The sequence below is a fragment of the Pan troglodytes genome, chromosome 20 (assembly GCF_028858775.2).
Source record: "Pan troglodytes isolate AG18354 chromosome 20, NHGRI_mPanTro3-v2.0_pri, whole genome shotgun sequence".
NCBI classification, from domain to species: Eukaryota; Metazoa; Chordata; class Mammalia; order Primates; family Hominidae; genus Pan; species Pan troglodytes.
This window is the reverse complement of record NC_072418.2, coordinates 6,111,588-6,138,413: the sequence shown is the minus strand read 5'-3', so window position 1 is coordinate 6,138,413 and position 26,826 is coordinate 6,111,588. Positions and strand designations below refer to the sequence as shown.

Sequence of the window (26,826 nt, the reverse complement as noted above, 5' to 3'; positions counted from 1 at the left end):
GGCACATGCCTGTAATCCCAGCTACTTGGGAGGTTGAGACATGAGAATTGCTTGAACCCAGGAGGCAGAAGTTACAGTGAGCTGAGATCACATTAATGCATTCCAGCCTGGGTAACAGAGTGAGACTCTGTCTCAAAAAAAAAAAAAAAAAAAAGGCCAGGCTTGGTGGCTCACACCCATAATCCTAGCACTTTGGGAGGCCGAGGTGGGCGGATCACGAGGTCAGGAGATCGAGACCATCCTGGCTAACACGATGAAATCCCTTCTCTACTAAAAATGCAAAAAATTAGGCGGGTGTGGTGGCAGGCACCTGCAGTCCCAGCTACACGGGAGACTGAGGCAGGACAATGGTGTGAACCTGGGAGGTGGAGCGTGCAGTGAGCCAAGATCACGCCACTGCACTCCAGCCTGGGCAACAGAGCGAGACTCCAGCTCAAAAAAAAAAAAAAAAAAAAAAAAAAGCAAAAGAAAAGAAAAGTAATATAAAAGTCAAATGTCCATGTCCATAAATAAAGTTTTATTGGAATGCAGCCACGGTCTTTGGCTTCTGTGTTATCTATGGTGTCCCTGAAATGGCAGAGCTGAGTAGTTGGGACAGAGACCAGCATGCCCTTTAGAGAGACAGTTTGCTGGGCCCTGAGTTAGAGCATGAGGTCATGAGAGGATGAAGAGGGATCCTGGAGGAGAGACTTAGGGGCTGCTCTTGAGTAGACATGACTGGTTTATTCCGGAATAATGTGTATCTCCTGTTCTCCTTACTTGATCTTTTCTTTTCTTTTTTTGAGACAGGGTCTTGCTCTGTTGCCCAGGCTGGAGTGCAGTAGCATAATCATAGCTGACTGCAGCCTCAACCTCCCGGGCTCAAGTGATCCTCCTGCCTCAGCTTCCTGAGTGGCTGGGACTACAGGCATACACCACCACACCCAGCTAGTTTATTTTATTTTTTGTAGAAACAGGGTCTCACTATGTTGGCCAGACTGGTCTCCAATGCCAGGGCTCAAGCAATTCTCCCACCTCAGCCTCCCAAAGTGCTGGGATTGCAAGCGTGAGCCTTCATGCCTGGCCTCCTTCCTCAGACTTTACCCTCTCATCTGCTTCTGTAAGGGCCTTTTATGTGCCAGGCTCCAGACCTAAATGGTTGCCGGGCACAGGGCTTGTCGTTACCCTCATTAGGAAGATATATTCTGTCGTGGGAAGCAAGGATGGAGGGAGATTGACAATGACGAGTGAGACAGGATAACAGGTGGGGATTCCGGCTTTGACAATAGAGAGTAACTAAGGGTGACCACTGTGGGGTGGCCAGGGAGGGTCTCTTGGAGAAGCTGAAAGTGCAGAGAAGTAGTTGGCCTTGAGAAGAGCTGGGGGAAGGATGTAGTACTAGGAGATAGGAAGAGCATGTGCAAAGGTCCTGTGGCTGCCCCATGCCTGAGCTTTTGGGAGACAAGGGAGAAGCTGGGAGCAGAGAGGTGACAGCCACTGGACCGCAGAGGTGACAAAGCACCGGGAGGCACACTGAGCTTAGTGGGAACCATGAGAAGCTTTTATTTATTTATTTATGTATTTATTTATTTATTTATTTATTTATTTTGAGAGTCTCACTCTATCACCCAGGCTGGAATGCAGTGGCCTGATCTCAGCTCATTGCAACCTCCACCTCCCAGGTTCAAGTGATTCTCCTGCCTCAGCTTCCCGAGTAGCTGGGATTATAGGCACATGCCACCACGCCCAGCTAATTTTTTTTTTTTCTTGAGATGGAGTCTCCACTCTGTCGCCCAGGCTGGAGTGCAGTGGCGTGATCTCCGCTCAGTGCAAGCTCTGCCTCCTGGGTGCATGCCATTCTCCTGCCTCAGCCTCCCGAGTAGCTGGGACTACAGGCACCCGCCACCACACCCGGCTAATTTTTATATTTTTAGTAGAGACGGGGTTTCACCATGTTAGCCAGAATGATCTCGATCTCCTGACCTCGTGATCCACCCTCCTCAGCCTCCCAAAGTGCTGGGATTATAGGCATGAGCCACCGCACCCGGCCTAATTTTTGTATTTTTTTAGTAGAGACGGGATTTCACCATGTTGGTCAGACTGGTCTCGAACTCCTGACCTCAGATGATCCACCAGCCTCGGCCTCCCAAAGTGCTGGGATTACAGGCGTGAGCCACCACGCCCAGCCGGGAAGCTTTTAAGGCCGGATGTGACACAGACCCAGTTTCCACAGATGAAACCTGCAAGTGTGGCTGGAAAACAACCTGTCCGGCTGCGTCTTAAGGACGAGGAAGACGGGGCAAGGGTTTTCCAGCAAAGACGCCCAAAGCAGCTCGCCCCAAGAGGCCCTTCGCTCAAGGAATCGAGAATGGCCGGGCAGACAGCGACTGGTCGCAGAATGAGTGATGCAGTGTTTTTCCTCGAAAGAGCCAGCGTTCCTCCGCTCAATCCCGGAGTCCCCTGGCTGGGGGGAGGAAGCTAAATTTAAAGGCTTGCTAACTGGGGCAGTGTGATCTAACTGCAGATTCCAGCCAAGGACGGCTAGGCAGGGGACGGCTTCCATGGAGGCCACGGCGGCTCAGGTGTCCCCATGTCTGGCTGCAGTGGCCTCCCCACCCCGGCCTGTCCTCCAGGTTCAGAAAGTTCAATTGTGAGGCTGGACACGGTGGCTCACGCCTGTAATCCCAGCACTTTGGGAGGCCGAGGTGGGTGGATCACCTGAGGTCAGGAGTTCAAGACCAGCCTGGCCAACATGGTGAAACCCCATCTCTACTAAAAATACAAAAATTAGCCAGGCATGGTGGCTGGCAGGTACCTGTAATACCACCTACTCGGGAGGCTGAGGCAGGAGAATCGCTTGAACCCAGGAGGCGGAGGTTGCAGTGAGCCGAGATCGCACCACTGCACTCCAGCCTAGGTGACAGAGCGAGACTCCATCTCAAAAAAAAAAAAAAAAAAAAAGAGTTGGAAATTCATGTGCTGAAAAAGGCTGAACAAGAGGCAGGAGCCCAGTCCTTAACACTGCCCAGCATTGCCTGCCTCAGTCACCATGCCTTCCTATCAATTTCAAGCCTCTAGCGTTTGAAGTTCTCCATCCCAGCCAGCCAATCCCAACCCTGACTGATAAATTATGTAAAGTATCTGTCACATGACTCATCACCTACTATGTTTATTGCCTACTATGATTTCCAACAGTATTTGTAGAGAAGAATAAGAATCGTGCCATGCCTTAGAGAAGTTTGCAATCCAATCAGGGGAGTCTACAGGCCTCAGGTTTAGCCCCCAGCCAGCTGTGTGATCAAGGACGAGTAGTCTTGCCTCTCTGGGTCTCAGCTGTTCCACTTTACCCTTTTTTTTTTTAAAGATGGAGTCTCACTCTGTTGCCAGACTGGTGTATAGTGGTGTGATCTTGGCTCACTGCAACCTCAGCCTCCTGGATTCAAGCGATTCTCCTACCTCAGCCTCCTGAGTACTTGGGATTATAGGCACCCGCCGCCACGCCCAGCTAATTTTTGTATTTTTAGTAGAGACGGGGTTTTGCCATGTTGGCCAGGCTGGTCTTGAACTCCTGACCTCAGGTGAACCACCCACCTCGGCCTCCCAAAGTGCTGGGATTACAGGTGTGAGCCACCGTGCCCGGCCTCAGCTGTTCTACTTCTCAAATGAGAAGACTGGTCTCAGTGATCTCTAGGAATTTGGAGAGTAGTGGGTTAGGCAGATTATGACAACCAGAGGGGGGTCTATGGGAGGGGAGTGATATGTGAAGAACTGTGAGATTTGGATAGGAAAGAAATAGAAAAGCACTCAAGAAGGGGAGGAGGTGGAGGCTGGGTGCGGTGGCTCCCGCCTGTAATCCCAGTACTTTGGGAGGCCGAGGCGGGCAGATCGCCTGAGGTCAGGAGTTCGAGACCAGCCTGGCCAACATGGTGAAACCCCGTCTCTACTAAAAATACAAAAATTAGCCAGGCATGGTGGTGGGCACCTGTAATCCCAGCTACTTGGGAGGCTGAGGCAGGAGAATCACTTAAACCCGGGAGGCAGAGTTTGCAGTGAGCCGAAATCGTGCCAATGGACTCCAGTCTTGGAACAGAACAATACTCTGTTTCAAACAAAAAAAAGGGGAGGGGGTGGAGAGATGACTGTGTCCACTGGGCTGCTGCATTGCGAAGGACAGAAGCCTGGTGCCGCCTGACTCAGGGAATGGAAGGCAGGTTTATGGACTCTCGGAAAGAGAAGCTCAAGGCATCCCTCTTCCCAGCTGGGATCAGGGAATCTCATTTGACTCAGCAATTCCACATTAGTCTGTTAATTTTAACTCCCCACTTCTGGTACTATTTTGAGTGTTAAGAATCCCTTTGATTGTAAGCAGCAGAACCCCCTCGGGAAGAAATCAAAAAAGAAAGACTGGCTGCTAAAACTAGGTGTCACGTGAATTCCAGGCTTCGCTGGTTCTAAGGATATGGAACCAGTCCTTCCCTTGGGATTCAGTGTCTCTCCCTGTTTCTTGGCTCTGTTTCCTCCAGGCTGGCCTCCTTCTCAGGCAGGCTAATGGGCTCTGTCACCAAGACCAAGGAGAGACGCCCAGGCTCACACCCATCACACAGTGAGACAAGAGAGCTAGTGCCTCTAGCAAGGGGCCCTTTCAGGGAGACCTTGCTCTAGGAAGTATGGGGATGTCCTTGAGGAAGGCTTTCCCCAAATGGTGCCACGTGAGTTGTGTGTGGGAGAGTGAGCTTGGAGAGGCCAGCTGGACACGGCGGGGAAGGGCATTCCAGGGGAGAGGGAACAGCCAGTGCAAAGGCGTGGAAACTTCTGCAGTTCGGACTCACTAGAATATTAGGTTCTTGGAGGGAGGAGAAGAAAATGGGACCTGGGAGATCAGCTGGAGGCCAAACATGAAGAGCCCTGGATGCCAGGCTGAGCATTTTAGGCTCTCTCCTGCAGGCAGTGGGGAGCTATGGAAGGATTTAGAGTGAGGGAGGACACAGTCACGTTTCTTTCCCTTGGCTTTGCAGTGAAAGGTGAAAACCTGGAGGCAGCCAGGACGCCAGAAAGGGGACTGCTCTGTCACCAGCCTGCACCAGGAGGGTGACCTGCAGATCAGGGAACTTCTGAAATCAAGTTGACAGGGGGTCACCAAGGATGAGAGGTGGAGGGTGGGGAGTTCAGGACTGGGGGAATCTGGGTGTCCAGTCTACCCACTCAGGCTGGTATAAGGAAGGGGTGAGTCCCCCAGCTCCTTGGCAGGAGGCATTAGAAACTGGTGCGGCCACCTCTGGGGCCTGAAAGAGCCCTAGAGTCTTTGTGATTCAAAGTGGCCAATTCTTGGTCAGGAGGTCAGGAGTTCCAGGCCAGCCTGGCCAACATGGCAAAACCCTGTCTCTACTAAAAATACAAAAATTAGCTGGGCATGGTGGCGGGCACCTGTAATCCCAGCTACTCAGGAGGCTGAGGAAGGCGAATCACTTGAACCCGGGAGATGGAGGTTGCAGTGAGCTGAGATCGCGCCACTGCACTCCAGCCTGCATGACAGGAGTGAGACCCTATCTCAAAAAAATAAAAATACAAATACAAAAGTTAGCAGGGGTGGTGGCACGCACCTGTAATCCCAGCTACTCAGGAGGCTGAGGAAGGAGAATCGCTTGAACCCGGGAGATGGAGGTTGCAGTGAGCCACGATAGCACCGCTGCACTCTAGCCCGGGTAACAGAGCAAGACTCCATCTCAAAAAAAAAAAAAAAAAAAAGCAAAGTTGCCAATTCTTGGATGCCTCACCCCCTCCTGAGGCTACCCCTCCTGTGGCTCGGATTCAAATAAACCGCAGGCTCAAATCTATCCCCCTAGAGTCAGGCACAGCTCAGTGTCTATGTCTCCACCCAGTCAGGGGAGCTCCCTGCCCCAGCCAGCCCTCGACAATTTGCGAACCCAACACCAGCTCCTTAAGTCCGCCCTTCTCTGGGCTCAAGACCTTGGTTCCTCTTATTATTTCTTCTGGGGTGAGGCCTCCTGCCCGGAGCCCTGGGGCTCCTCGGGAGGACTGACACTAATATCATTGATTTGCAGAGAGAGGAAGAGGAGAAGGTCTTCATGGGGTGCTAGAGCACCTTAAATGTCCCTCTCATGCAGGGACATTTCCCTGCTGAACGAAGAGAAGGCAGACCTCGGCGAGGGACCTGTGGTCGGCAGCAGCTTCTGGTGAGAATCAAATTAGGCGGCTGGGTTTTCCGCTGCAGATATTTTGACTTAACACTTCTAGTTCAGGCAAGTGATGGTGGTTTGCCATATATGGTGGGCCCGCAGTGACCGTGACAGAAGGACAGCTGCAGCGTCCCCAGCCCTTTCTGGGGAGCCACACCCCAGACTATCCCACAGCCAGATCCACGAAGCTGTGGGTGCTAAAATTGTAGACACGGGCATCCTCCCAGAAGATCTTCTAATAGTAAATTACAACCCCATGAAAGAAAGTTGAGGCCGGTAAACCATGCGCCATGGCTCACGCCTATAATCCCAGCACTTTGGGAGGCCGACGTTGGTAGATCACCTGAGGTCAGGAGTTAGAAACCAGCCTGACCAATATGGTGAAACCCTGTTTCTACTAAAAGTACAAAAATTAGCTGGGTGTGGTGGCATGTGCCTGTAATCCCAGCTACTCAGGAGGCTGAAACAGGAGAATTGCTTGAATCCAGGAGGCAGAGGTTGCAGTGAGCTGAGATAGTGCAGTGGCTCATACCTGGAATCCCAGCACTTTGGGAGGCCAAGGTTGGAGGATCGTTTGAGTGCAGGAGTTTGAGACCAGCCTGGGCAACATAGCCAGATCCCATCTCTATTTTTTTTTTTTTTTTTGGAGACAGTCTCACTCTGTTGCCCAGGCTGGGGTGCAGTGGCGCGATCTTGGCTCTCTGCAACCTCCACCTCCCAGGTTCAAGCAATTCTCTGCCTCGGCCTCCCGAGTAGCTGGGATTACAGGCATCCACCACCACACCAGATTAATTTTTGTATTTTTAGTAGACAGGGTTTCACCATCTTGGCCAGGCTGGTCTCAAACTCCTGACCTCGTGATCCACCCGCCTCGGCCTCCCAAAGTGCTGGGATTACAGGCATTTGCCACCACGCCCAGCTAATTTTTGTAGTTTTAGTAGAGACGGGGTATCACCATGTTGGCTAGGCTGGTCTAGAACTCCTGACCTCAGGTGATCTGCCCGCCTTGCCTCCCAAAGTGCTGGGATTACAGGCGTGAGCCACTGGGCCCAGCCTGCAGATGGGATTAAGTTGATGCTATTGAGATGAGAGAGCATCCTGGATGCCCCAGGTATATAATATAATATAATATAATATAATATAATATAATATAATATAATATAATATAATATTAATATTATAATATATATAATAGTATGGTTTAACCAGGCACCATGGTGTGCACGTGTAGTCCCAGCTACTCAGGAGGCTGAGGCAGGAGGTTCGCTTGAGCCCAGGCATTTGAGGCCAGCCTGGGCAACACAGAGAGACCCCCAGCTCTAATAATGATAATAATAATAATATAGTTTCCTAGTCTGCTGCATAATGTTCCTTAATATAGCTGTTCTGTAATTCTCTTGTAACTGGGCCTCTGCTCCCTGCAAAATCATGTGATGCCCCCAAGTCCAGACACACAGCCTTTTGGGGTAACAGAAGATTAAATATGGGCGCAGGCCACCTGGGCATCTCGGTTCATTGCCCTCCTAAGACGAACTTCATCTTTGTTTTAGAGGACTTATCCCTTAGAAAGGATGATAAGATGCAAGGCGTGGTGGCTCACGCCTGTAATCCCAGCACTTTGGGAGGCCAAAGTGGCAGGATCGCTTGATCCCAGGAGTCCAAGACCAGCCTGGGCAACAAAGTGAGACTTCATCTCAAAAAAATAAAAATAAAAATACAAAAGTTAGCAGGGCGTGGTGGCACGCACCTGTAATCCCAGCTACTCAGGAGGCTGAGGAAGGAGAATTGCTTGAACCCGGGAGGTGGAGGTTGCAGTGAGCCAAGATAGTGCCACTGCACTCCAGCCCGGGTAACCGAGCAAGACTCCATCTCAAAAAAAAAAAAAAAAAAGGCAAAGTGGCCAATTCTTGGATGCCTCCCAGGACAGGGAACTCACCCCCTCCTGAGGCTACCCCTTCTATGGCTCTATGAAAATTTGGGGAAAAAAAAATTACCCTGTGGTCCCAGCTACACGGGAGGCTGAGGCGGGAAGCTGGCTTGAGCCCAGGTGGTCAAGGCTGTAGTGAGCTACGATCACGCCACTGCACTCCAGCCTAGGGGATAGAGTGAGACCCTGTCTCAAAAAATAAATGAATAAAAATAAAGATAAAGGCCTGCATTGGGTGAAAGCAGATTGGGCGTTTTGGTCACCCCAACCACAAAGCCATCGCTGGGGGCCAGGGCCCTGTCCACCAAGACCAAGTGAGATCAAACTGTTCTGTGAGGTGAAAGCGGGTGGGGCCCCCACCCTCCATATGGGGGAGGAAATCCCGGCTGGAAAAGGGGTACCTCCTACCTACGGGCAGAGCCAGGTCCCTCCAACTCCCAGGCCCCCCTTTTACCCTCCAAGGAGGGCAGCTCTAAGAAGTTAGCATCCGGATGATTACAGTTCCCGATGATTCTGTTACTCCAATTTTCCCTTAATGTTGATGATTATGATAATGATATTGATAGCGGCTGACATTTTGAAAGCTCTTTGTCAACCACCAATAGCCCTCTGAGACGGTGGGTGCTCAAATGGGCGACACTGAGGGAGTTGGAATTGCAGAGTACGAAGTGTCCTCTGGGAGTCCGGGCTTGGCGCCTTGCTTATCTCCCCGGACGGGCAGCTCACTCTCCCTCACCCCCGGTCCCCGCCACGCGCGCTGGCGGCGCCCGTTCCACGCTCCAAGAACCCCGCTTCCCAGGGTGGGTGGGGGGTGCACGCCCGACAGGGCCAGGTCAGGGCCAGGCGTGGAGCCCGCGTGCGCCCCGGGACCCCGCCCGGGGCGCGCGGGAGGCGCCGGGGGCCGCGGAGGCGGGGCGGGGAGGGGCCGGCGGCGGCGGCGGCGCGCGGAGGAGACCGCAGTGCGGCCGGCGCTAGGACCCGCGGGGGCCTCCCAGGCCGCGGCGCCTCCCGCTTTCCCCCACTCCCCGACCCTCCTTCGCCCCCAAAATGAGGAAACGGAGCAACTCGCTCCAAGTTGTGCAGCCGGGACCGCCTCGGGGTGTGCAGCCGGCTCGCGGAGGCCCTCCTGGGGGCGGGCGCGGGGCGCGGCTCGGGGGCGCCCCCTGAGCAGGTGAGCACGTCGGCGGGGAGACGTGGAGAGACCCCGAGGCCGGGGTGGGGGGAAACCCCGAGGGCTGTAGGCGGGGGTGGGCCCGGGACGTGCGCAGGAAGGGCCGGTGTGTGCGCGAGTGTGCGCGTCCCGGGCGCGCGGCGGGTGCGCGGCTGGGGTGGAGGGTGCTCAGAGGCGATCGGACCCCGCGTGGTGGTGGCTGGGGTTTCCTGGGTGCGGGTGTGCGCGGCTACGAGCCCCGGGCGTGTGTACCCGCGCGTCCACGTGGAGGGCTGTGCGCGTGTGGCCGAAAAGCGTGTGCGCGGCCCTGCGTGGCGCCCTGCGTGCCCGAGTGGCCCGGCGCTGGCGCCCAGGTGTTCCAGTGTGGGGCGGCTGTGTGTGTGCCAGGGGCGGGGGACAGGTGCGCACGTTCCCAGGTGTGGAGCGCTTGTGCGCGCGGATGCGCGGGGACGTGTGCGCACACCTGTTTCCACGTGGACGTGCTCCTTTGCTTGTCAGCGGGCAGCTGTGTCCGAGCCCTGTGTGTTTCTGTGCGTGTGCATGCATCCGTATGCGTGTGAGTACACGTGGGACTGGAGGATTTCATGGGAGGCGCATATTGGAGGGGCCGAGACTCACCCCCCAGCACCGCCCACTTCCCAGCCACTAGCGGTCGGGGAGATGGGGGAGGCAGGGAGGCTCCCCCACCCCTGCAGCAATGAGTGACTGTGTGTCTGTCCTGGGTTTGGGGGGGGATCAGAGAGGCTCAGCGGGTGGCCGGAGGAGCCCAGCAGGGCTACAGGACCCGCCCCTGCCCCCAGCTCCACCCCACGGTCAGAGATTCTTGGGAATGACCTTGACTCATCCCTATTTCCCCACCCTGCCCCTGCCTACCAACCAGAAAACAGGAAGAACCAGGCTCGGTCCAGTGGCACCCAGCTCCCTACCTCCTGTGCCAGCCGCCTGGCCTGTGGCAGGCCATTCCCAGCGTCCCCGACTGTGGCCACTTGCTCAGTGCTCCTCTCACCTGCCTCAGTTTCCCTCTGGGGGCGATGGCGGGGCGAGGCTCTCTGGTTTCCTGGCGGGCATTTCACGGCTGTGATTCTGCTGAGGAACTTCCCCGGGTAAAGATCACTTCCCCACAGGGGCTTGGGCAGCCAGTTCTGGGTCCCACCCAGGATGCCTCTGGGGGGCTCTCTCTGCCTGCCTGGCCATCGCCCCCACCTGACCTGGGCTGGAAGTGGTAGGAACTGGACCCTGGGTCCCAGCCCAGCTCCCACCTGGACTCTGTCCCCTCCCCAGGTGAGCCCCCGCTTCCTCCGAGCCTGGCACCCCCCGCCTGTCTCAGCCAGGATGCCAACGGTGAGTGTGTCTAGCCTGCTTCCTCTGCTCCCTGGGTCCTTCTTCAACTCCGTCCACACCCTGAGCCCCCTTCCTGAAGGGCTGTACTCTCTGCCCCCTACCCCCTTCTGCTGGGCTCGGCCTGGCCTTTCTCAGTCATCTTGGCTTCCTGACCTTCTGTCCTGGGCCACCTCTCTTTGTGACTCTACGATTTCTCTCTGAGCACCCCACTCCCCCTTTCTCTCCCCCGATGTCTGCGTCTGTTTTCTCTGCCTCTCCGCTCTTTTCCAATCTCTATACCTTTCTCCCTCCTGTCCTCTTTCCCCTCCCATGCCTCTGCTCCCCACATCTCCGTGATGTCCTCCCTTTGCCCCTCTCCCGGCCCCCTCTGCAGAGGCGCTGGGCCCCGGGCACCCAGTGTATCACCAAATGCGAGCACACCCGCCCCAAGCCAGGGGAGCTGGCCTTCCGCAAGGGCGACGTGGTCACCATCCTGGAGGCCTGCGAGGTGAGAGGTGGCCGGCGGGTATGGGTGCTTGGGGCTGGGGGCTCCACCAGGACCACCCCCACACCCCCCACACTAACCCCATGCTTCCTCCCTGGCAGAACAAGAGCTGGTACCGCGTCAAGCACCACACCAGTGGACAGGAGGGGCTGCTGGCAGCTGGGGCGCTGCGGGAGCGGGAGGCCCTCTCCGCAGACCCCAAGCTCAGCCTCATGCCGTGAGTGGGCAGGACAGGGGCCTGGGGTAGGGGACAGCAAGTGACCCCCCCTCCACAGCCCAGTCTGACCCACCCCTTCCGTGGCCGCAGGTGGTTCCACGGGAAGATCTCGGGCCAGGAGGCTGTCCAGCAGCTGCAGCCTCCCGAGGACGGGCTGTTCCTGGTGCGGGAGTCCGCGCGCCACCCCGGCGACTACGTCCTGTGCGTGAGCTTTGGCCGCGACGTCATCCACTACCGCGTGCTGCACCGCGACGGCCACCTCACAATCGATGAGGCCGTGTTCTTCTGCAACCTCATGGACATGGTGGAGGTGCTGCCACCCAGAGGCCCCACCCCGTCCCTGCAGTGGGGCAGCCCAGGGACCCCGGAGACTCCCCTGTAGAGATAGAGGGGCGGGTCACCTGACCTCCATCCCTTCCCCAGCAGCTGGGCAGACGCCATCCCTACCTCCTGTGCTGATCACCCGGGACCCCCTGAGCTCTGTGCTTCCCCGATGTGGAGATGAAGGGGGTACTCCCCAGGGCCCCCCAGGCCCCCATCCCATCTCAGATGGGCAGACAGGAGGACACCCACAGTAGGATTCCCCTTAATGCAGAAATAGGGGGGCTGATCCCTATGGACTGCCCAGTCCACAGGTGGCCTGAGTCAGCCTGGTTCTACCTCCAGGGACTAGAGTGACTCCTCTGGGGACCCCCCAGGACCCCCCAAGTTGATACCAATCCAGAGGACTCCCCCTCCTTTTGGCTTGCCTCCTTTCCCGTTCCTATGGAAACCAGCCTTCCTCCTCCTCCCCGGTCCCACCCACCCCACCCAGAGGCCACCCGGGAAGGGAACAGGATGCTGGGGTTCCCCGCCCTGGGGCTGGGCTCATGGCTGTCCCACCATCCTGCAGCATTACAGCAAGGACAAGGGCGCTATCTGCACCAAGCTGGTGAGACCAAAGCGGAAACACGGGACCAAGTCGGCCGAGGAGGAGCTGGCCAGGGGTAGGGGACGCCCAGGAGGGCAGACTCCCTTCCCTACCCACGTTAGCCCAGCCCGGGAGGAAGAGCCCTGGGGCCCCGCACCTCTGAGGCCAGATGACCCAAGCCTGTCTCCATGCCCAGCTATGGGATAGAAGACCTGGGCTGCCTCGGGGGTGCCCACAGACACAGATCAGTCCTTTATTCAATAGGTCCCCAGCTTCGCCACTCATCTGTCACCATCATCCACCATCTGAGCCAGAAACCTGGCCCCGAACCTCCACCCACCCCATCCTCCAGCATTCCCTCCTTGGCCAGGTTCCCAAGACCTGGTGAATCTTCTCCCCTCCCCTCCCCACAGCCCAGCCTCAGGCCCTCCCATCAGACCGCCTCCTTCCCAGAGGGCGAGTCCCCCTTCCAGTCCAGGCCTTGAGTGCAGCCTCAAGGGTATCTTTCTATCATGAAATCATGCCTCCAGGGAGAGAGGCCCAGCAGCTCCACTACCTTCCAGAACCTGCCTGCATGGCCTGAGCCACCTTTCCAGCCTCATCTGCAAAGCCCTTCCTCCACGCATCCACCCCCTCCCAGGTCAACTGTGATCATCGTTTTCTTCATGCCTCTGAGCCATTGTATATTCTGTTCCCTTCACCTGAAATGCTTTTCCAGCCCCTAAGTAGTGATATCCTCAATATTTAAGGTCAAAAGCAAATGCCTCCTCTGACCCCATGTCTGTCTCCTTGAAAGTATCTCTCTGCTGGGGAAGTCTGTACCCATCAGGGATGGCATCCAGGTGGAGACTAGCATCACCCTGGCCAATGATCCCTTAAGACCATGGCATTTGGAGGGGGCGCTTTCTGGAGGGAGAAGAGAACGCCTGCAGAACCAACCAGAGGGCAGTGGAGGGGACAACACAGGAGTGCTTGGGAGAAGGGTCAGGGAGGCTAGAGCCCTGGAATATTCTGGAACCTTTATGGGTCTCCATGTTGTGTTTTTTTGTTCTGTGTGTGTTTCTGGGGTGGTCAGAGGTAAAGAACCGTGTAGGGAAGAGCCCAGAGGGTATTTGGAGGGACAAGAGAGCCAAAGAGAAAAGGGCAGCTCTTATCTCTGAGAACTGAAGTGTTTCCTGGCACTACCCCTTGGGCCTGACTGGGAGTTCCTGGAGGGCAAGTGTGGAGTCTGAGGGTCTCAGCCAGGCAGGCCCCCAGCTTTGACTATTCACACCACTATCCCTCCTGTAAGCCCCTTTTTGCTCAGGTCAACCTGAGATGGTTCTGTTGCTTGCAACAACAATAATTGGTACCAGGAGTGGGGTGTCTCTGATATGTCCTAGGGGCATTGCCAGGCCCAGCAGCCACTCAAATGTGTATCCACAGCTGCAGCACTGTGAGAGACATCACCTAGTCTCTCACCAAGTAGAACCCCCAATGGGAGGATTTAGGGGGCCCATTACCCCTCTGACTGGGTCTTCACTCCACAGCGGGCTGGTTACTGAACCTGCAGCATTTGACATTGGGAGCGCAGATCGGAGAGGGAGAGTTTGGAGGTGAGTGGCGGACTGGTTTGGGGGTGCTGAAGGAAGGTGGGAGGTGCGTATTGAGGCTTTGGAGTCACAGAGCTGAATTCAAACCCATACTTAACCACCTACTAGTTGTGCAGCTGAAGACGTGCAAATCCTCTGAGCCTCAGTTTCCCCCTCTGGAACAGGGGGTAATGGCAGCTGTCATGAGGAGTAAGTGAACTCAAGCAGGCGCTCAGTCAATGTTAGTGACTTCTTCACACTGCCAGGGTCTTGTATGGTCAGTCCCTCTATTTGGAATGTTTGAAACACCATTCCCTGAAAGTATTATTCTGGAAGGCTCTGGGGTTTAGATCAGGGGTCGGCAGACTCTCTGTAAAAGGCCAGATTGTAAATATTTCCTGCTTTGTGGGCCAGGTAGCTGCTGTCACCACTACTGAATCCTGCCCTTGTGGAGTGAAAGCGACCACAGACAATATGTAAACATATGGGCGTGGCCATGAAAACTGTGACCCAGAAATTTGAATTTTGTGTAATGCTCACATGTCCTGAAACAGCACTCATCTTTTGATTTGTTTTTACAACCATTTAAACATGCAAAAACCAGCCAGGCACGGTGGCTCATGCCTGGAATCCCAGCACTTTGGGAGGTCGGGGCAGGAGGATCCCTTGAGCTCAGGAGTTCAGGTGCAGCCTGGACAACGTAGCGAGACCCCCATCTGTACAAAAAAAAAGCCAGGCACAGTGGAGCATGCCTGTAGTCCCAGCTACTCAGGAGGCCAGGATGGGAGGATCCCTTGAGCCCAGGAATTTGAACCTGCAGTGAGCTGTGATCACGCCACTGCACTCTACCTGGGTGAGAGAGTGAGACCCTGTATCAATATTTTAAAAATAAAAATGTTGGCCGGGCACAGTGGCTCATGCCTGTAATCCCAGCACTTTGGGAGGCTGAGGCGGGCGGATCACGAGGTCATGAGATCGAGACCATCCTGGCTAACACGGTGAAACCCCGTCTCTACTAAAAAAAAAAAAAAAAAAAAAAAATTAGCCGGGCGTGGTGGTGGGCGCCTGTAGTCCCAGCTACTTGGGAGGCTGAGGCAGGAGAATGGCGTGACCTGGGAGGCAGAGCTTGCAGTGAGCAGAGATGGCGCCACTGCACTCCAGCCTGGGCGACAGAGCGAGACTCCGTCTCAAATAAATAATTAATTAATTAAAAATAAAAATGCAAAAAACATTTTGAGCTCAAGGGTCTTGCAAAAAGAGGTGATAGGTAGATTTGGCCCCGAGGGGGTGGGGGTTCACAGACCCCTGGCTTAGATGGTTCTCTCTTTGTTTTTGTTTTTTGTGGGGTTTTTTTTGAGATGGAGTTTCGCTCTGTCACCCAGGCTGGAGTGCAATGGCACAATCTTGGCTCACTGCAACCTCTGCCTCCCGGGTTCAAGTGATTCTCCTGCCTCAGCCTCCCGAGTAGCTGGGATTACAGGCATGTGCCACCACACCTGGCTAGTTTTGTATTTTCATTAGAGACAGGGTTTCTCCATGTTAGTCAGGCTGGTCTTGAACTCCTGACCTCAGGTGATCCGCCTGCCTCAGCCTCCCAAAGTGCTGGGATTACAGGCGTGAGCCACCGCGCCAGAGCCAGATGGTTCTCTGATCTTGGGTCTGGAGCTTGCAAGGGCGGCAGGGGTGAGGAGCATGGGGGCTGTGTTTCAAGGTCTGGGGACCCGCAGCTGTGTGAATGTTACATGGGCACCGGTGTGAGCGGGCCTGTCTGTCTGTCTCTCTGTCCCTGTTTGTTGGGGGTCCTGATCTCACCCCGTTCCCCACCTCCACCCCCCAGCTGTCCTGCAGGGTGAGTACCTGGGGCAAAAGGTGGCCGTGAAGAATATCAAGTGTGATGTGACAGCCCAGGCCTTCCTGGACGAGACGGCCGTCATGACGTGAGTCCCAGGGTGGGGCTGGGGACTGTGGGATGGGGGGGTCCCAGCCCTGCCCTCACGCCCACCCCACCGCCCCCAGGAAGATGCAACACGAGAACCTGGTGCGTCTCCTGGGCGTGATCCTGCACCAGGGGCTGTACATTGTCATGGAGCACGTGAGCAAGGTGGGGCGGGGCCCAGGTGGGGAGGGGGGCCCACGCAGCGGAGCAGCCCCAACATCCCGCGGCCATCTCCCACCCCCAACAGGGCAACCTGGTGAACTTTCTGCGGACCCGGGGTCGAGCCCTCGTGAACACCGCTCAGCTCCTGCAGTTTTCTCTGTAAGTGGGACTCTCAGGGTGCTGCGGCACTGGGGTTGTCGGGGCGCAGATTCCAAGATCCATCAGGGGGAAACTGAGACACGGGGCAGGGAGGCTTTGTGAGCTTGTGGCCCCAGGCACCCCGAGCTTTCTGAGCCCTGAATGTGGGCATCCTGGCACCTGAGCCCCCACTGCCCCCTGCTACCCCCAGGCACGTGGCCGAGGGCATGGAGTACCTGGAGAGCAAGAAGCTTGTGCACCGCGACCTGGCTGCCCGCAACATCCTGGTCTCTGAGGACCTGGTGGCCAAGGTCAGCGACTTTGGCCTGGCCAAAGCCGAGCGGAAGGGGCTAGACTCAAGCCGGCTGCCCGTCAAGTGGACGGCACCCGAGGCTCTCAAACACGGGGTGAGCCCTGCCTTCACACACCCCTGGGGCTTTGGGATCCCCCCAGCTCTGCTGTATGACCCTGGGTATGTCCCTTGGCCTCTCTGAAACTCCAAGGGCAATGGCTCTGCCTCCCCAGGAAGCTCTTGGCCCATAATTGTTCCTCGTAGCCCCCCTCTGGGCCTCAGTTTCTCCAGCTCTGAAAAAGGCGTGGGCTCAGGACTGAAGGGAAGAATAACCAGGCTTCCTTCATGCACTAAGGCTGAGCTAGACTCAACTGCGGGCGGCGTTGTGGGAGGAATCAATTAGGAGAAGACCAGAGAGTGAGGGTCAACCCAGGAGGGCTTCCTGGAGGAAGCAGGGGCTGGAGCAGAAAACCTGAGGGGTCCCTCCTCATCCCTGTCTCGGGCCCCACAGAAGTTCACCAGCAAGTCGGATGTCTGGAGTTTTGGGGTGCTGCTCTGGGAGGTCTTCTCATATGGACGGGCTCCGTACCCTAAAATGGTGAGCGGGGGCCCCAGGGAGGCACTGGGTTCCGGGCAGGTCCAGAGGCTGTGGCCCTGACCCCTGCCCACGCCTGCTGTCCGCAGTCACTGAAAGAGGTGTCGGAGGCCGTGGAGAAGGGGTACCGCATGGAGCCCCCCGAGGGCTGTCCAGGCCCCGTGCACGTCCTCATGAGCAGCTGCTGGGAGGCAGAGCCCGCCCGCCGGCCACCCTTCCGCAAACTGGCCGAGAAGCTGGCCCGGGAGCTACGCAGTGCAGGCGCCCCAGCCTCCGTCTCAGGGCAGGACGCTGACGGCTCCACCTCGCCCCGAAGCCAGGAGCCCTGACCCCACCCGGTGGGGCCCTTGGCCCCAGAGGACCGAGAGAGTGGAGAGTGCGGCGTGGGGGCACTGGCCAGGCCCAAGGAGGGTCCAGGCCGGCAAGTCATCCTCCTGGTGCCCACAGCAGGGGCTGGCCCACGTAGGGGGCTCTGGGCGGCCCGTGGACACCCCAGACCTGCGAAGGATGATCGCCCGATAAAGACGGATTCCAAGGACTCTAGGCGCCTGTGTCTCTCGGTGTCCCCGTGCCCTCTTCCCCGGGGGCCACCTTTGGTGATCTGCTCTCGGACACCCCCAGGCGCCAGGCATCCTGGGTCCTCCCTTAGAGGTCCAGCCCCCCTAGATGCCCTGTGTGCCCCAGCCCCAGTGGTCACCTTCCTACTCTGTGGAACCCACTGCAGCCCACATGATGGGATCAATTAATTGGGACCCCACTGATCCTTGGCCGAGTCTTGGGCACCCACCGGCCCCAAGCCCCTGCCTCCTGTGGCCACTTGCCTGCACACGGGGGCCTCCCCATCTTTGCCCATGGAGGATCTGCCCAGCTGGCACCTGCCTGCTGGCCACTGTGGGGACACCGTTCCCTGGGGGATGCTGGGCAGGGGACCCACTTGCCATTACCCACGGGTTCCCCACTGCAGTCCCCCAGGGCATGTGGTATTCAGTGGTGGGCACCCTTTCCCAACCCATGGGGTCCCAGGCTTAAAGGATCTTGGGAGGCTGCCAACAGCCCTCAAGGTCCAAGTATCCCCTCCCACAACAGCCCTTTCTCAGGCCCCAGCCATCCATATCCCTATGGGAGCCCCCACGATGGGAGCCCCAGGAGGGTCTGCGTGTGTGGCAGCAGCCCCGTTTAGGGATGGCCTGGGGAGGCCACCCTCCTCCTCCTCCTGCCTCCCCCATTCATGGCCAGGCCCCATGTTGAGTGCTTTCAGGTCAGACCCCCAAAATGCCACTGGAGGTGAGTGCCAAGATTACACCCATTTCACAGACGTGGACGCTGAAGCCCAGAGAGGGCAGGTTGCTCACACTGGGTTGCCCCAAGAAGATATGGTAGAGCCTGGATTTGAATCTGGGCCTGTCTGGGTCCACAGCCCAGGCTTCATTCCCCCCTCTTCCTGCTCCAGCCTCTCCCACTTCTGCATGTCTCTCACTTCTGCTTCTTTCATGATGGCCTGAACCAATCATGAAAATCTCACCCATCACCCACCCATCCATCCACACCCACCCAATCACCATCCACCCATCCATCCACCCACCCAATCACCATCCACCCATCCATCCACCCACCCAATCACCATCCACCCATCTATCCACCCACCCAATCACCATCCACTCATCCATCCACCCACCATCCATCCATCCATCCACCCACCCAATCACCATCCACTCATCCACCCACCCACTATCCACTCATCCATCCATCTACCCACTATCCACTAATCCACCCACCCACCATCCACTCATCCATCCATCCATCCACCCACCATCCACCATCCACCCATCCATCTGTCCACCCATGCATCCATCCACCTGTCCACCCATCCATCTATCCATCCACCTACCATCCACTCACACATCTGTCCACCCATTTATCTACCCATCATCCATCCACATACCCATCCATCCTTTCATCCATCCATCCATCCATCCACCCACCCACCCATCCCCCGTCCCCACCCATCCATGCATGCATCCATCCACCAACCCATCCACTTATCTATCCATCTCCCCACCCATCCATCCCCCACCCATTCCCATGTCCATCCATGTACCCATCCATTCATTCACCCACCCATCCACTCTATTCATCCATCCCTCCATCCACTGTTCCATTGATCTACCCACCCATTCATCCATCCCTCCATCCACCTACCCACCCACCATCCATTCACACATCCATCCACCTCTTCTCTTCACAAAGCCAGGCTGAAGGAGGTGTCAGAGGCTGTGGAGAAGGGGTACCGCATGGAGCCCCCAAGGGCTGTCCAGGCCCCATGCATGTCCTCATGAGCAGCTGCTGGGAGGTAGAGCCCGCCCGCTGGGCACCCTTCTGCAAGTTGGCGGAGAAGCTGGCCCGGGAGTTGTGCAGCATGGGCGCCCTGGCCTCTGTCTCAGGCTGACTGTGTGCTGGCCCTCTGGGCACCGAGTATCACCACAGCTTCTGCAGTGACAGCTCTCAGGTGACACTGTCCTTGGACAGAGGCAGTCCAAATGTCTAGGGACCTAGCAGGCTGACCCAGTGACTCTGGGGGATAGAATGGCAGGGAAACACTGGCCCTCCTGTCCTCTCTGGCACAGTGGGCCGGGGATCCACTTTGCACACACAGGTTCAATCCTGACTCGCCCCCCAGCTGTGTGACGCTGGCCCTGGGGTGACCACCCTGGTGTGACCACCCTGGTTTGCTCAGGGCTGAGGGCTGTTCCAGGGTGTGGGACTTCAGTGCTAAAACAGGGAAAGTCCTGGGCAAACAGGGGCGAGGTGGCCCCTACTGGGAAAGCTTTTACCCTCTCTGGGCCTCAGCAGCCTCCGCCAGCCAACGGACACCTTTTCCCAGAGGGGCGTGAGGGCCCCGAGGGCCCACAGCAGTGAAGGGAGGGGCACCTAGAAGGCAGGCATACAGCTGGTGCTCCATTATTGCTGGGACGGTCCAACACCTGCTCTCAGCTGAGTCCCATGGAGCCAGCCTTTAGGATACACGGAGAGGGGTCTCTGGCCAGGCTGGGTATGGCCCCCACCCCAGGACTCCCAGCCCACCCTCCCATCCTGGCCAAGCAGAGCCTGAGCTGAGACACGGAAATGTCCCAAGGTCACGCCGACCTCCTGTGTGGCCCCCTTAAAGCCCTGTGCACCCTCGGGCCTCACTCTCCCCACCAGCACCTGAGGCAGGTTAGTGGTTCTTTCTTGGGGAAAATTGAAAGGTGGAGGCTGGAAAGGCCCGGAGTGGCCTGGCCTCTGCCTAATCCACTGCAGGGGGCCACCTGTCCCCTTGGCCCTGCCCACCCAGCCCATGCTCCTAATCCGGCCCTCTAAGCTGACACAGCGTCTGCAGCTTCTGCCTGTCCGGCTAAGTCGCCCAAAGCCCCCCCCGCCACGCCTCACGCCACGATCCTCCCTGGGGCCTCTTAACCCACACTGGCCAATTAGCTAATTGCGGCCTGAGACCTGAAGCAGCTCGTTGGTGCTCTAAAGTGGTGAAGCGATCAGGGGAGTTCTCTCTCCCCAGCCCACAGCCCTGTCCCTTGATGGGTGACAGGCCTGGCTCCACCTTGGACACAGAGCCTGGTGGGCCCACCTTGCCGACGGGCAGCTGAGGCCAGGGGAGGCACCTGGAGCCTCAGAAGTTGCAGCCACCCCTCTGGCCCGGGATTGAACCCCTGTTTGCCTCTGCACCTTTCCCACCTGAACTTGGCCCCTGGGATGGGGGAGCTACACCCAGATCCTGGGCCGAAGCCACCTGCCCCCTGGGATCCGACCGGGACTCCTCTGGGGCCTGGGCACCTGGTTTCTCGTGTGTGTGTGTGTCACGCCTTTCTCTGTCTCTGTCTCTCTTTCTTTGTGTGTCTCTCCCTTCAAAGCCAACATGCCAACATTCTGGAAGGATCTGTAGTTCACTTTGCACTGGCCCCTTCGCCCATCCACAGGCCTGGGTCTCCCCCTCACTCCTCCGCAGTCACCTCCCCCCTGTCCTCCATGTCACCAAATCAGGCCTCCCCTCCTCTCCCCTTCCCATTGTCCCTGGAGTACCCTCTCCTTTCCATATCTAGGGCACTCCCCTGCCTGAGCCCCCTGGCTCCTTGGACTTGGGGGGCACTGGTCTCTGGGGCTTCCCCTGGAGCCCGCTCCACCTCTCAGGCCTCTGCCTCTGAAACAGTCCCACCTCGCAGCCCAGAATGGGCCTGGGCAACGCCCTTGCACCTCCATACCCACACCCTGCCCCTCTCCAGCTTCCTTCCTCTGGAATTGCTACCCCCACCCTTCTGTCCTCCCCATCCCCCCGGCCCTTGGCCTGACCAGACCCTGTAGCCTCACCTGCCTGGCACCTGCCCCTGGTTTCTCAGCTGCTCATCATTGATGTTTGTATAAAATGCCACTGTGTCCCTGCTCCACAACCTCCCGTGGTTCCCCAGCACTCCATCCTTCACACCCCATGTGTCCAGAACTTGCGGCTTTGCACTCCATCTTCCATTCTCACCACCTTCCTTAACATAGCAACCCGACTGGTCGCGGTGGCTCACGCCTGGAACTCCTGCACTATGGGAGGCCGAGGCAAGCGGATCACCTGAGATCAGGAGTTCAAGACCAACCTGGCCAACACGGTGAAACCCCATCTTCAGTAAAAATACAAAAATTAGCTGGGCGTGGTGGCGCACCTGTAATCCGAGCTACTCAGGAGGCTGAGGCAGGAGAATCACTTGAACCTGGGAGGCGGAGGTTGCAGTGAGCCGAGATCTCACCACTGCACTCCAGCCTAGGCAACAGAGTGAGACTCCTTCTCAAAAAAACAAAAATAGGCCAGGCGGGGTGGCTCACGCCTGTAATGCCAGCACTTTGGGAGGCCAAGGCAGGCGGATCACGAGGTCAGGAGTTCAAGACCAGCCTGGCCAAGGTGGCGAAACCATGTCTCTACTAAAAAATACAAAAATTAGCCAGGCGTGGTTGCAGGTGTCTGTAATCCCAGCTACTCAGGAGGCTGAGGCAGGAGAATTGCTTGAACCTAGGAGGCGGAGGTTGCAGTGAGCTGAGATCGTGCCACTGCACTCCAGCCTGGGCGACAGAGTAGGACTCTGTCTCAAAAAAAAAAACTAAAAACTAAATGAAATATCAACCCACCTTGCCCCCACAGGCCCCCCTCGGTGGGTTTTCTCCCTAGGCTCGTGGCCACTGGCCACGCTCTGCATTTTAACACAGTGGTTGGTTGTCTGTCTGCCCTGCTAGAAAGTCAGCCCCGTGACTTCTGTCTGTTTTGGTCACTACTGCTGTGAGCAGTACCTGGTACACAGTAAGTGCTCAATAAATGTTTATTGAATGGTGAACTTCTGTTTTTCTTTTTTGTTGGTGGTGGTTTTGGCTTTTTTTTTTTTTTTTTTTTTTTTTGAGATGGAGTTTCACTCTGTTGCCCAGGCTGGAGTGCAATGGCATGACCTTGGCTCACTGCAAGCTCCACCCCACCAGGTTCAAGCAATTCTCCTGCCTCAGCCTCCCAAGTAGCTGGGATTTGTAGGGACCCACCACCACGCCCGGCTAATTTTTGTATTTTTAGTAGACAGGGTTTTGCCATGTTGGCCAGGCTGGTCTCAAACTCATGATCTCAGGTGATCCGCCCGCCTCAGCCTCCCAAAGTGCTGGGGTTACAGGCGTGAGCCACTGCGCCCGGCTGTGAATGGTGAACTTCTATTCATACCTCAAGACCCAGCTAAAAGGGTCCCTACCCCTTGTGTCCAGAGGAGCCAACTGCAGTGCCTTCACCTCTGGACCTCAGCTTCCCCAACTGCCTCTGACATCTGTGAGTTCTAAGACACATTTTTCTGCCCCCAGCAGATAAAAATATTAACAGTGGGCATTCATTAAGTGCCCCCTGTATGCCAATTTCTGTGCGATGCTCTGAGAAGCTGAAATCCCCCCAGGGTAGGTCCTAGTGTGGCAGTTTTACAGCCAGGGAAACTGAGGCCCAGAGAGGGAGAGGCCCTTGCCGTCTTATGGCAAGGGGCCGCGGAGCCTGTAAGACTATCCCCCCAGCCACCCACTTAGAGCCCCAGCCCTCCATCCACCCTGCCCTCCCTCCTGGCTCAGAACAGCCCAGGACCAAGTGGGAGGGGCCGCCTCAATTAATCACCTTGAGCTAATCCTCCCCCACGCAGCCCCGACCTGGCTCGGCTCCGGCAGGGCCAGGCCACAGCAGACGCAGCGCCGGGCCCGCTGGGGCAGGTGTCCCGTGGAAATCGACGGAGGGGCTGCCGTGGGCGGTGAGTGCGGGGTGGGCACTGGTGGGCCTGGGTAGGAGGTGGTGGGGGCAGAGATCCCCCCAGGGTGGAGGGCTTAGGGCGTGAGAAGGGATCCTGCCTTCCGTGACGGGGGGGCGTCCTTGACCCCCCCCGCCGACACACACACACACAGGCCGTGACAGTCACAGAGAGGGGAAGAGAAAACAGGGACGGTGACACACACAGAGAGAAGGAAGAGCAGACAGAGGCACAGCAGGAGACCCCCCCCCAAGCCCGAGGAGGACAGCCTGGGGATGCAGAGCGCATGCCGGCCCCAGTGGAGGGAACAGATTTCCCCGGAGCCGGGAGGCAAGCCTGGGGCTCCCCTGCCCTGTCCCTGCCGGTAGCCCCCCCAGCCGTCTCCCCGCCATCTGTCCCGCTGCCGTCCCACCAGGTGGGAGCCATGTTCCTGAGCCCGGGCGAGGGGCCGGCAACCGAGGGTGGGGGTCTGGGGCCGGGCGAGGAGGCCCCCAAGAAGAAGCACCGGAGGAACCGCACCACCTTCACCACCTACCAGCTGCACCAGCTGGAGCGGGCGTTCGAGGCCTCTCACTACCCGGATGTGTACAGCCGTGAGGAGCTGGCAGCCAAGGTGCACCTACCTGAGGTGCGCGTGCAGGTGAGGGCACCCCCCAACACACACATCTTTTGCAACCTGGGGAGGGAGGCAAAGCAAGATCCTGACCCTCCCGGAGCAACAGCAGAAGAGAAACTAGGAAGGCTTCCTGGAGGAGGGGGTGTGGGAGCTGAGGTTTTGACATTTGAGTAGGAGTGTGCCAGCTGGGAAGGAAAAGGGGAGTTTTTCTAGGCATCCTGAACAGTGTGTGCAAAGACATGGAGGGGTTAAGTTGGAGGCGTTTCCCTTGAGCCAGGGGTGAAGGAGGAGGCAGAGAATGGTGTGGGTAACCTCGCTTTTGAAGGCCTTGAATGCCACGTTTGGCAGCTCAGGCTACTTGCTAAGGGCCAAGGGAGGCCAAGGAGGGGAGTGAGGAGTTGGAGGGGAGCCTGGGCTTAGGGAACGCTTGGGAGATCCTCATCTTCTTGGGGCGGAACAGCGAAGCAGCAGGTGGGAGTCGGGTCAGACGGGAGGCAGAACCCCCAGGGCTGGGGTGTGCAGAGGGGGTCCAAGGATTGGCGGGGAGCGGCTGAGCTCACAGCAACCCCCCTTCCCTCTCGCACCCTCCAGGTGTGGTTCCAGAACCGCCGGGCCAAGTGGCGCCGCCAGGAGCGGCTGGAGTCAGGCTCGGGTGCCGTGGCAGCTCCGAGACTCCCCGAGGCCCCAGCGCTGCCGTTCGCCCGCCCCCCGGCCATGTCGCTGCCCCTGGAGCCCTGGTTGGGCCCTGGACCGCCGGCCGTGCCAGGCCTCCCCCGCCTCCTGGGCCCGGGCCCGGGGCTGCAAGCGTCCTTCGGGCCTCATGCCTTTGCTCCCACCTTCGCAGATGGCTTCGCCCTGGAGGAGGCGTCCCTGCGGCTGCTGGCCAAGGAACACGCACAGGCTATGGACAGGGCCTGGCCGCCAGCCTGAGCCTGCCGCCCTCCCGGGCCCCCTCCTCGGCCCAACCCGAGAACCAGGGACGTGCCCTGGTGACAGTCACCATGCCTTGGCCTAGGCCGAGGTCATGGAGCAACTGTGGTCAGGCCAGGCCACCACCACTGGGGAGCGGGACCAGAGAGACAGGCTGCTGGGTTCCCTGCCCCCATCCCGTCTCCCACCCCATCGCCACCCATCCTGCTGGCAGCGGACTGGCCCCCAGTGTCAGGCAGGAGGTGACCCAAGTATTCTCAGGCCAGGTGCGGGGACCTCCTCCCCTCCTGGGGCCTCAGCCTCCTGTCTGTTAATTGGGCGTGGGGGCCTCCGAGGTTCGAGGGCTGCGAGGCTGTGGGTGGCGGGACCGCTGACTCTGTAAGATGAGTGTAAATCTCTCTGCTTCTCCTAATCCCCATCAGCAGAGCTGCCCACTCTCCAGGCTCCCAGTCCCCTGGAAATAACAAATAGCAGCAGCTCCCGCGAGCCTGGTCTCCTCTCACCGTGTGCTCGCCATGTGAGCGCTCCCCTCTCCGTTGTGCCCTGGACCTCGGGCACAGCTGTCAGCCCATTCTACAGAGAGGGAAACCGGGGCTTAGGCAGGAAGCCAGGTCCCCAAAGTCGCACGGCCAGGAGTGGATGGAGCTGCCTTTCAGACCCATCACCGGTCCTACCGTCCGGGGCACAGCGACAGGTTCTGGAGAGAGGGTGGGTCCCGGGCCAGGTGCTGGTGGGCCTCCAGGTGGAGGCGGGCTGATGCTGGGTGTGTCGTCATCGTCAGCCCGTTCCTCACGTCCCCACAGACCCCAGGCCCTGTGCATGTCCCCAGTGGAGGCATGGCCAGCATCTGCTCTGTCCAACCCAGTCGCATCGCTCAAGAGCTCTGAGCAAGGAGGCTGTCGCGGGGCCGAGAACCCGCTGGGACTGGCAAGCACGGCTGGCCCAGTGCAGCAGGAGGGGGCCCTGAGCCATGGGATGGGACAGTCTGGGCCAGCGCCACCTTCCGAGACAGAAGTGCGGCACCAGGGCAGGAGCTGCAGTAGCTACCCTCCCCGTCTCCAGCCTGGGCTCCCCAGATCACTCCCAGATCACCAGGGCACCCCATCTCTAGGCGGCACCTCACACACCAGTCCTGTGGTCCAACGCCCAGCCATCACCCAATGTCACCGCACACCAGGCAGTGGGGACGCGGCAGTAAGCACAAGAAAGATTTTTTTTTTTAAAGCTAAACCAGGCCAGGTGCGGTGGCTCATGCCTGTAATCCCAGTGCTTTGGGAGGCTGAGGTGGGAGGATTGCTTGAGACCTGCCTGGGTGACACAGCAAGACCCCATCTCCACAAACGTTTTTAAAATGTGCCGGGTGTAGTGGTGCACACCTGTCATCCCAGCTACCCAAGAAGCTGAGGCAAGAGGATCACTTGAGCCCAGAAGGTTGAGGCTGCAGGGAGCTGTGATCACACCGCTGCACTCCAGCCTGTGCAACAGAGCCAGACCCTGACTCAAAACAAATAAAAAACAAATCTAAAACAAAAGACTTCAGACAGTGATAAGTGATAGGGAGAAAAAAAACCCAGGAAAGTCAGATGTGGAGTGTGGCAGGGGCTGCAATTTTAATAGGGAGTTCTGGAGGAGGGGAGGCTGGCGTGAAGGTAGAGACCGGGGGCGGGAGGGAGAATGTCTAGGGGAGGAGGGAGCTGGGCAGAGGCACAGGCTGTGCAAAGGCCCTGGGGCAGGACCACGCCTAGTGCTTTGAAAGAATAGCGAGGAGGCCCATGCGGAGGCCCATGCGGCTGGAGCAGAGTGAGGAGGGGGAGGAGGGAGGTGATGGGGAGGCCAGGCAGGGCCAGTGGCTGTTATAACTTTGATTTTTACCCTCAGAACCTTGGGGAACAACAGGAGGGTGGGAACGGCTGGCACCACCTGCGGTGAGCGCGAGAGAAGGCGCGCTCACACCCCCGCCTGCCCAGGGAGGCCGCCGGGGACAGCAGGTGCGCAGTAATCCGCTCCGCTCCAGAGTCCCCTAAGAGGATGAAGGTTACGGTTTCCCTGAGACGGGCCCCGCCCCGCCCATCC

At 57.9% G+C, this 26,826-nt stretch overlaps 3 protein-coding genes across 9 annotated transcripts in view; all 3 read left to right on the top strand.

The window, feature by feature from the left end:
* ZFR2 (zinc finger RNA binding protein 2) overlaps nt 1-6,133 on the top strand; it is an 82,097-nt gene extending 75,964 nt beyond the window's left edge. For all 5 annotated transcript variants that reach the window (XM_054673880.2, XM_054673877.2, XM_054673875.2 and 2 more), the window contains one exon: nt 6,042-6,133. In XM_054673880.2, the coding sequence (XP_054529855.1) occupies nt 6,042-6,087 (46 nt within the window). In that variant the 3' untranslated portion in view covers nt 6,088-6,133. The remainder of the gene's footprint in view (nt 1-6,041) is intronic.
* On the top strand, nt 6,053-17,459 carry MATK (megakaryocyte-associated tyrosine kinase). Of its 2 annotated transcripts, XM_016934671.4 has the most exons (14): nt 9,129-9,274; nt 10,155-10,377; nt 10,556-10,615; nt 10,989-11,102; nt 11,201-11,316; nt 11,407-11,626; nt 12,209-12,302; nt 13,756-13,821; nt 15,635-15,734; nt 15,814-15,898; nt 15,981-16,054; nt 16,245-16,440; nt 16,837-16,923; nt 17,010-17,459. In XM_016934671.4, exons 2-14 carry the CDS (start codon nt 10,306-10,308, stop codon nt 17,247-17,249), a joined length of 1,524 nt encoding a protein of 507 aa, XP_016790160.1. In that variant the 5' UTR covers nt 9,129-9,274; nt 10,155-10,305; the 3' UTR covers nt 17,250-17,459. The 2 variants fall into 2 exon arrangements, with proteins under 2 accessions (XP_016790159.1, XP_016790160.1); XM_016934670.4 differs by lacking the exons at nt 9,129-9,274; nt 10,155-10,377 and adding an exon at nt 6,053-6,173.
* Nucleotides 17,460-23,131: 5,672 nt separating this feature from the next.
* Nucleotides 23,132-26,285, top strand: RAX2 (retina and anterior neural fold homeobox 2). Of its 2 annotated transcripts, XM_009434361.5 has the most exons (3): nt 23,132-23,210; nt 23,623-23,847; nt 24,415-26,285. In XM_009434361.5, the coding sequence occupies exons 2-3, from the start codon at nt 23,632-23,634 to the stop codon at nt 24,751-24,753; spliced, it is 555 nt and encodes a 184-aa protein (XP_009432636.1). In that variant the 5' UTR covers nt 23,132-23,210; nt 23,623-23,631; the 3' UTR covers nt 24,754-26,285. The 2 variants fall into 2 exon arrangements, with proteins under 2 accessions (XP_009432636.1, NP_001074956.1); NM_001081487.1 differs by lacking the exon at nt 23,132-23,210 and having other exon boundaries at nt 23,632-23,847; nt 24,415-24,753.
* Nucleotides 26,286-26,826: the final 541 nt, after the last annotated feature.

Bases quoted from the DNA above. Each gene is read 5' to 3' on its own strand.
- MATK (XM_016934670.4), top strand. From the start codon at position 6,099: ATGCAGGGACATTTCCCTGCTGAACGAAGAGAAGGCAGACCTCGGCGA. The intron at 13,822-15,634 runs GTGAGTGGCGGA...TCCACCCCCCAG, and splicing joins CGGAGAGGGAGAGTTTGGAG to CTGTCCTGCAGGGTGAGTAC. The intron at 16,055-16,244 runs GTAAGTGGGACT...TGCTACCCCCAG, and splicing joins CAGCTCCTGCAGTTTTCTCT to GCACGTGGCCGAGGGCATGG.
- RAX2 (XM_009434361.5), top strand. From the start codon at position 23,632: ATGTTCCTGAGCCCGGGCGAGGGGCCGGCAACCGAGGGTGGGGGTCTG. The intron at 23,848-24,414 runs GTGAGGGCACCC...CGCACCCTCCAG, and splicing joins TACCTGAGGTGCGCGTGCAG to GTGTGGTTCCAGAACCGCCG.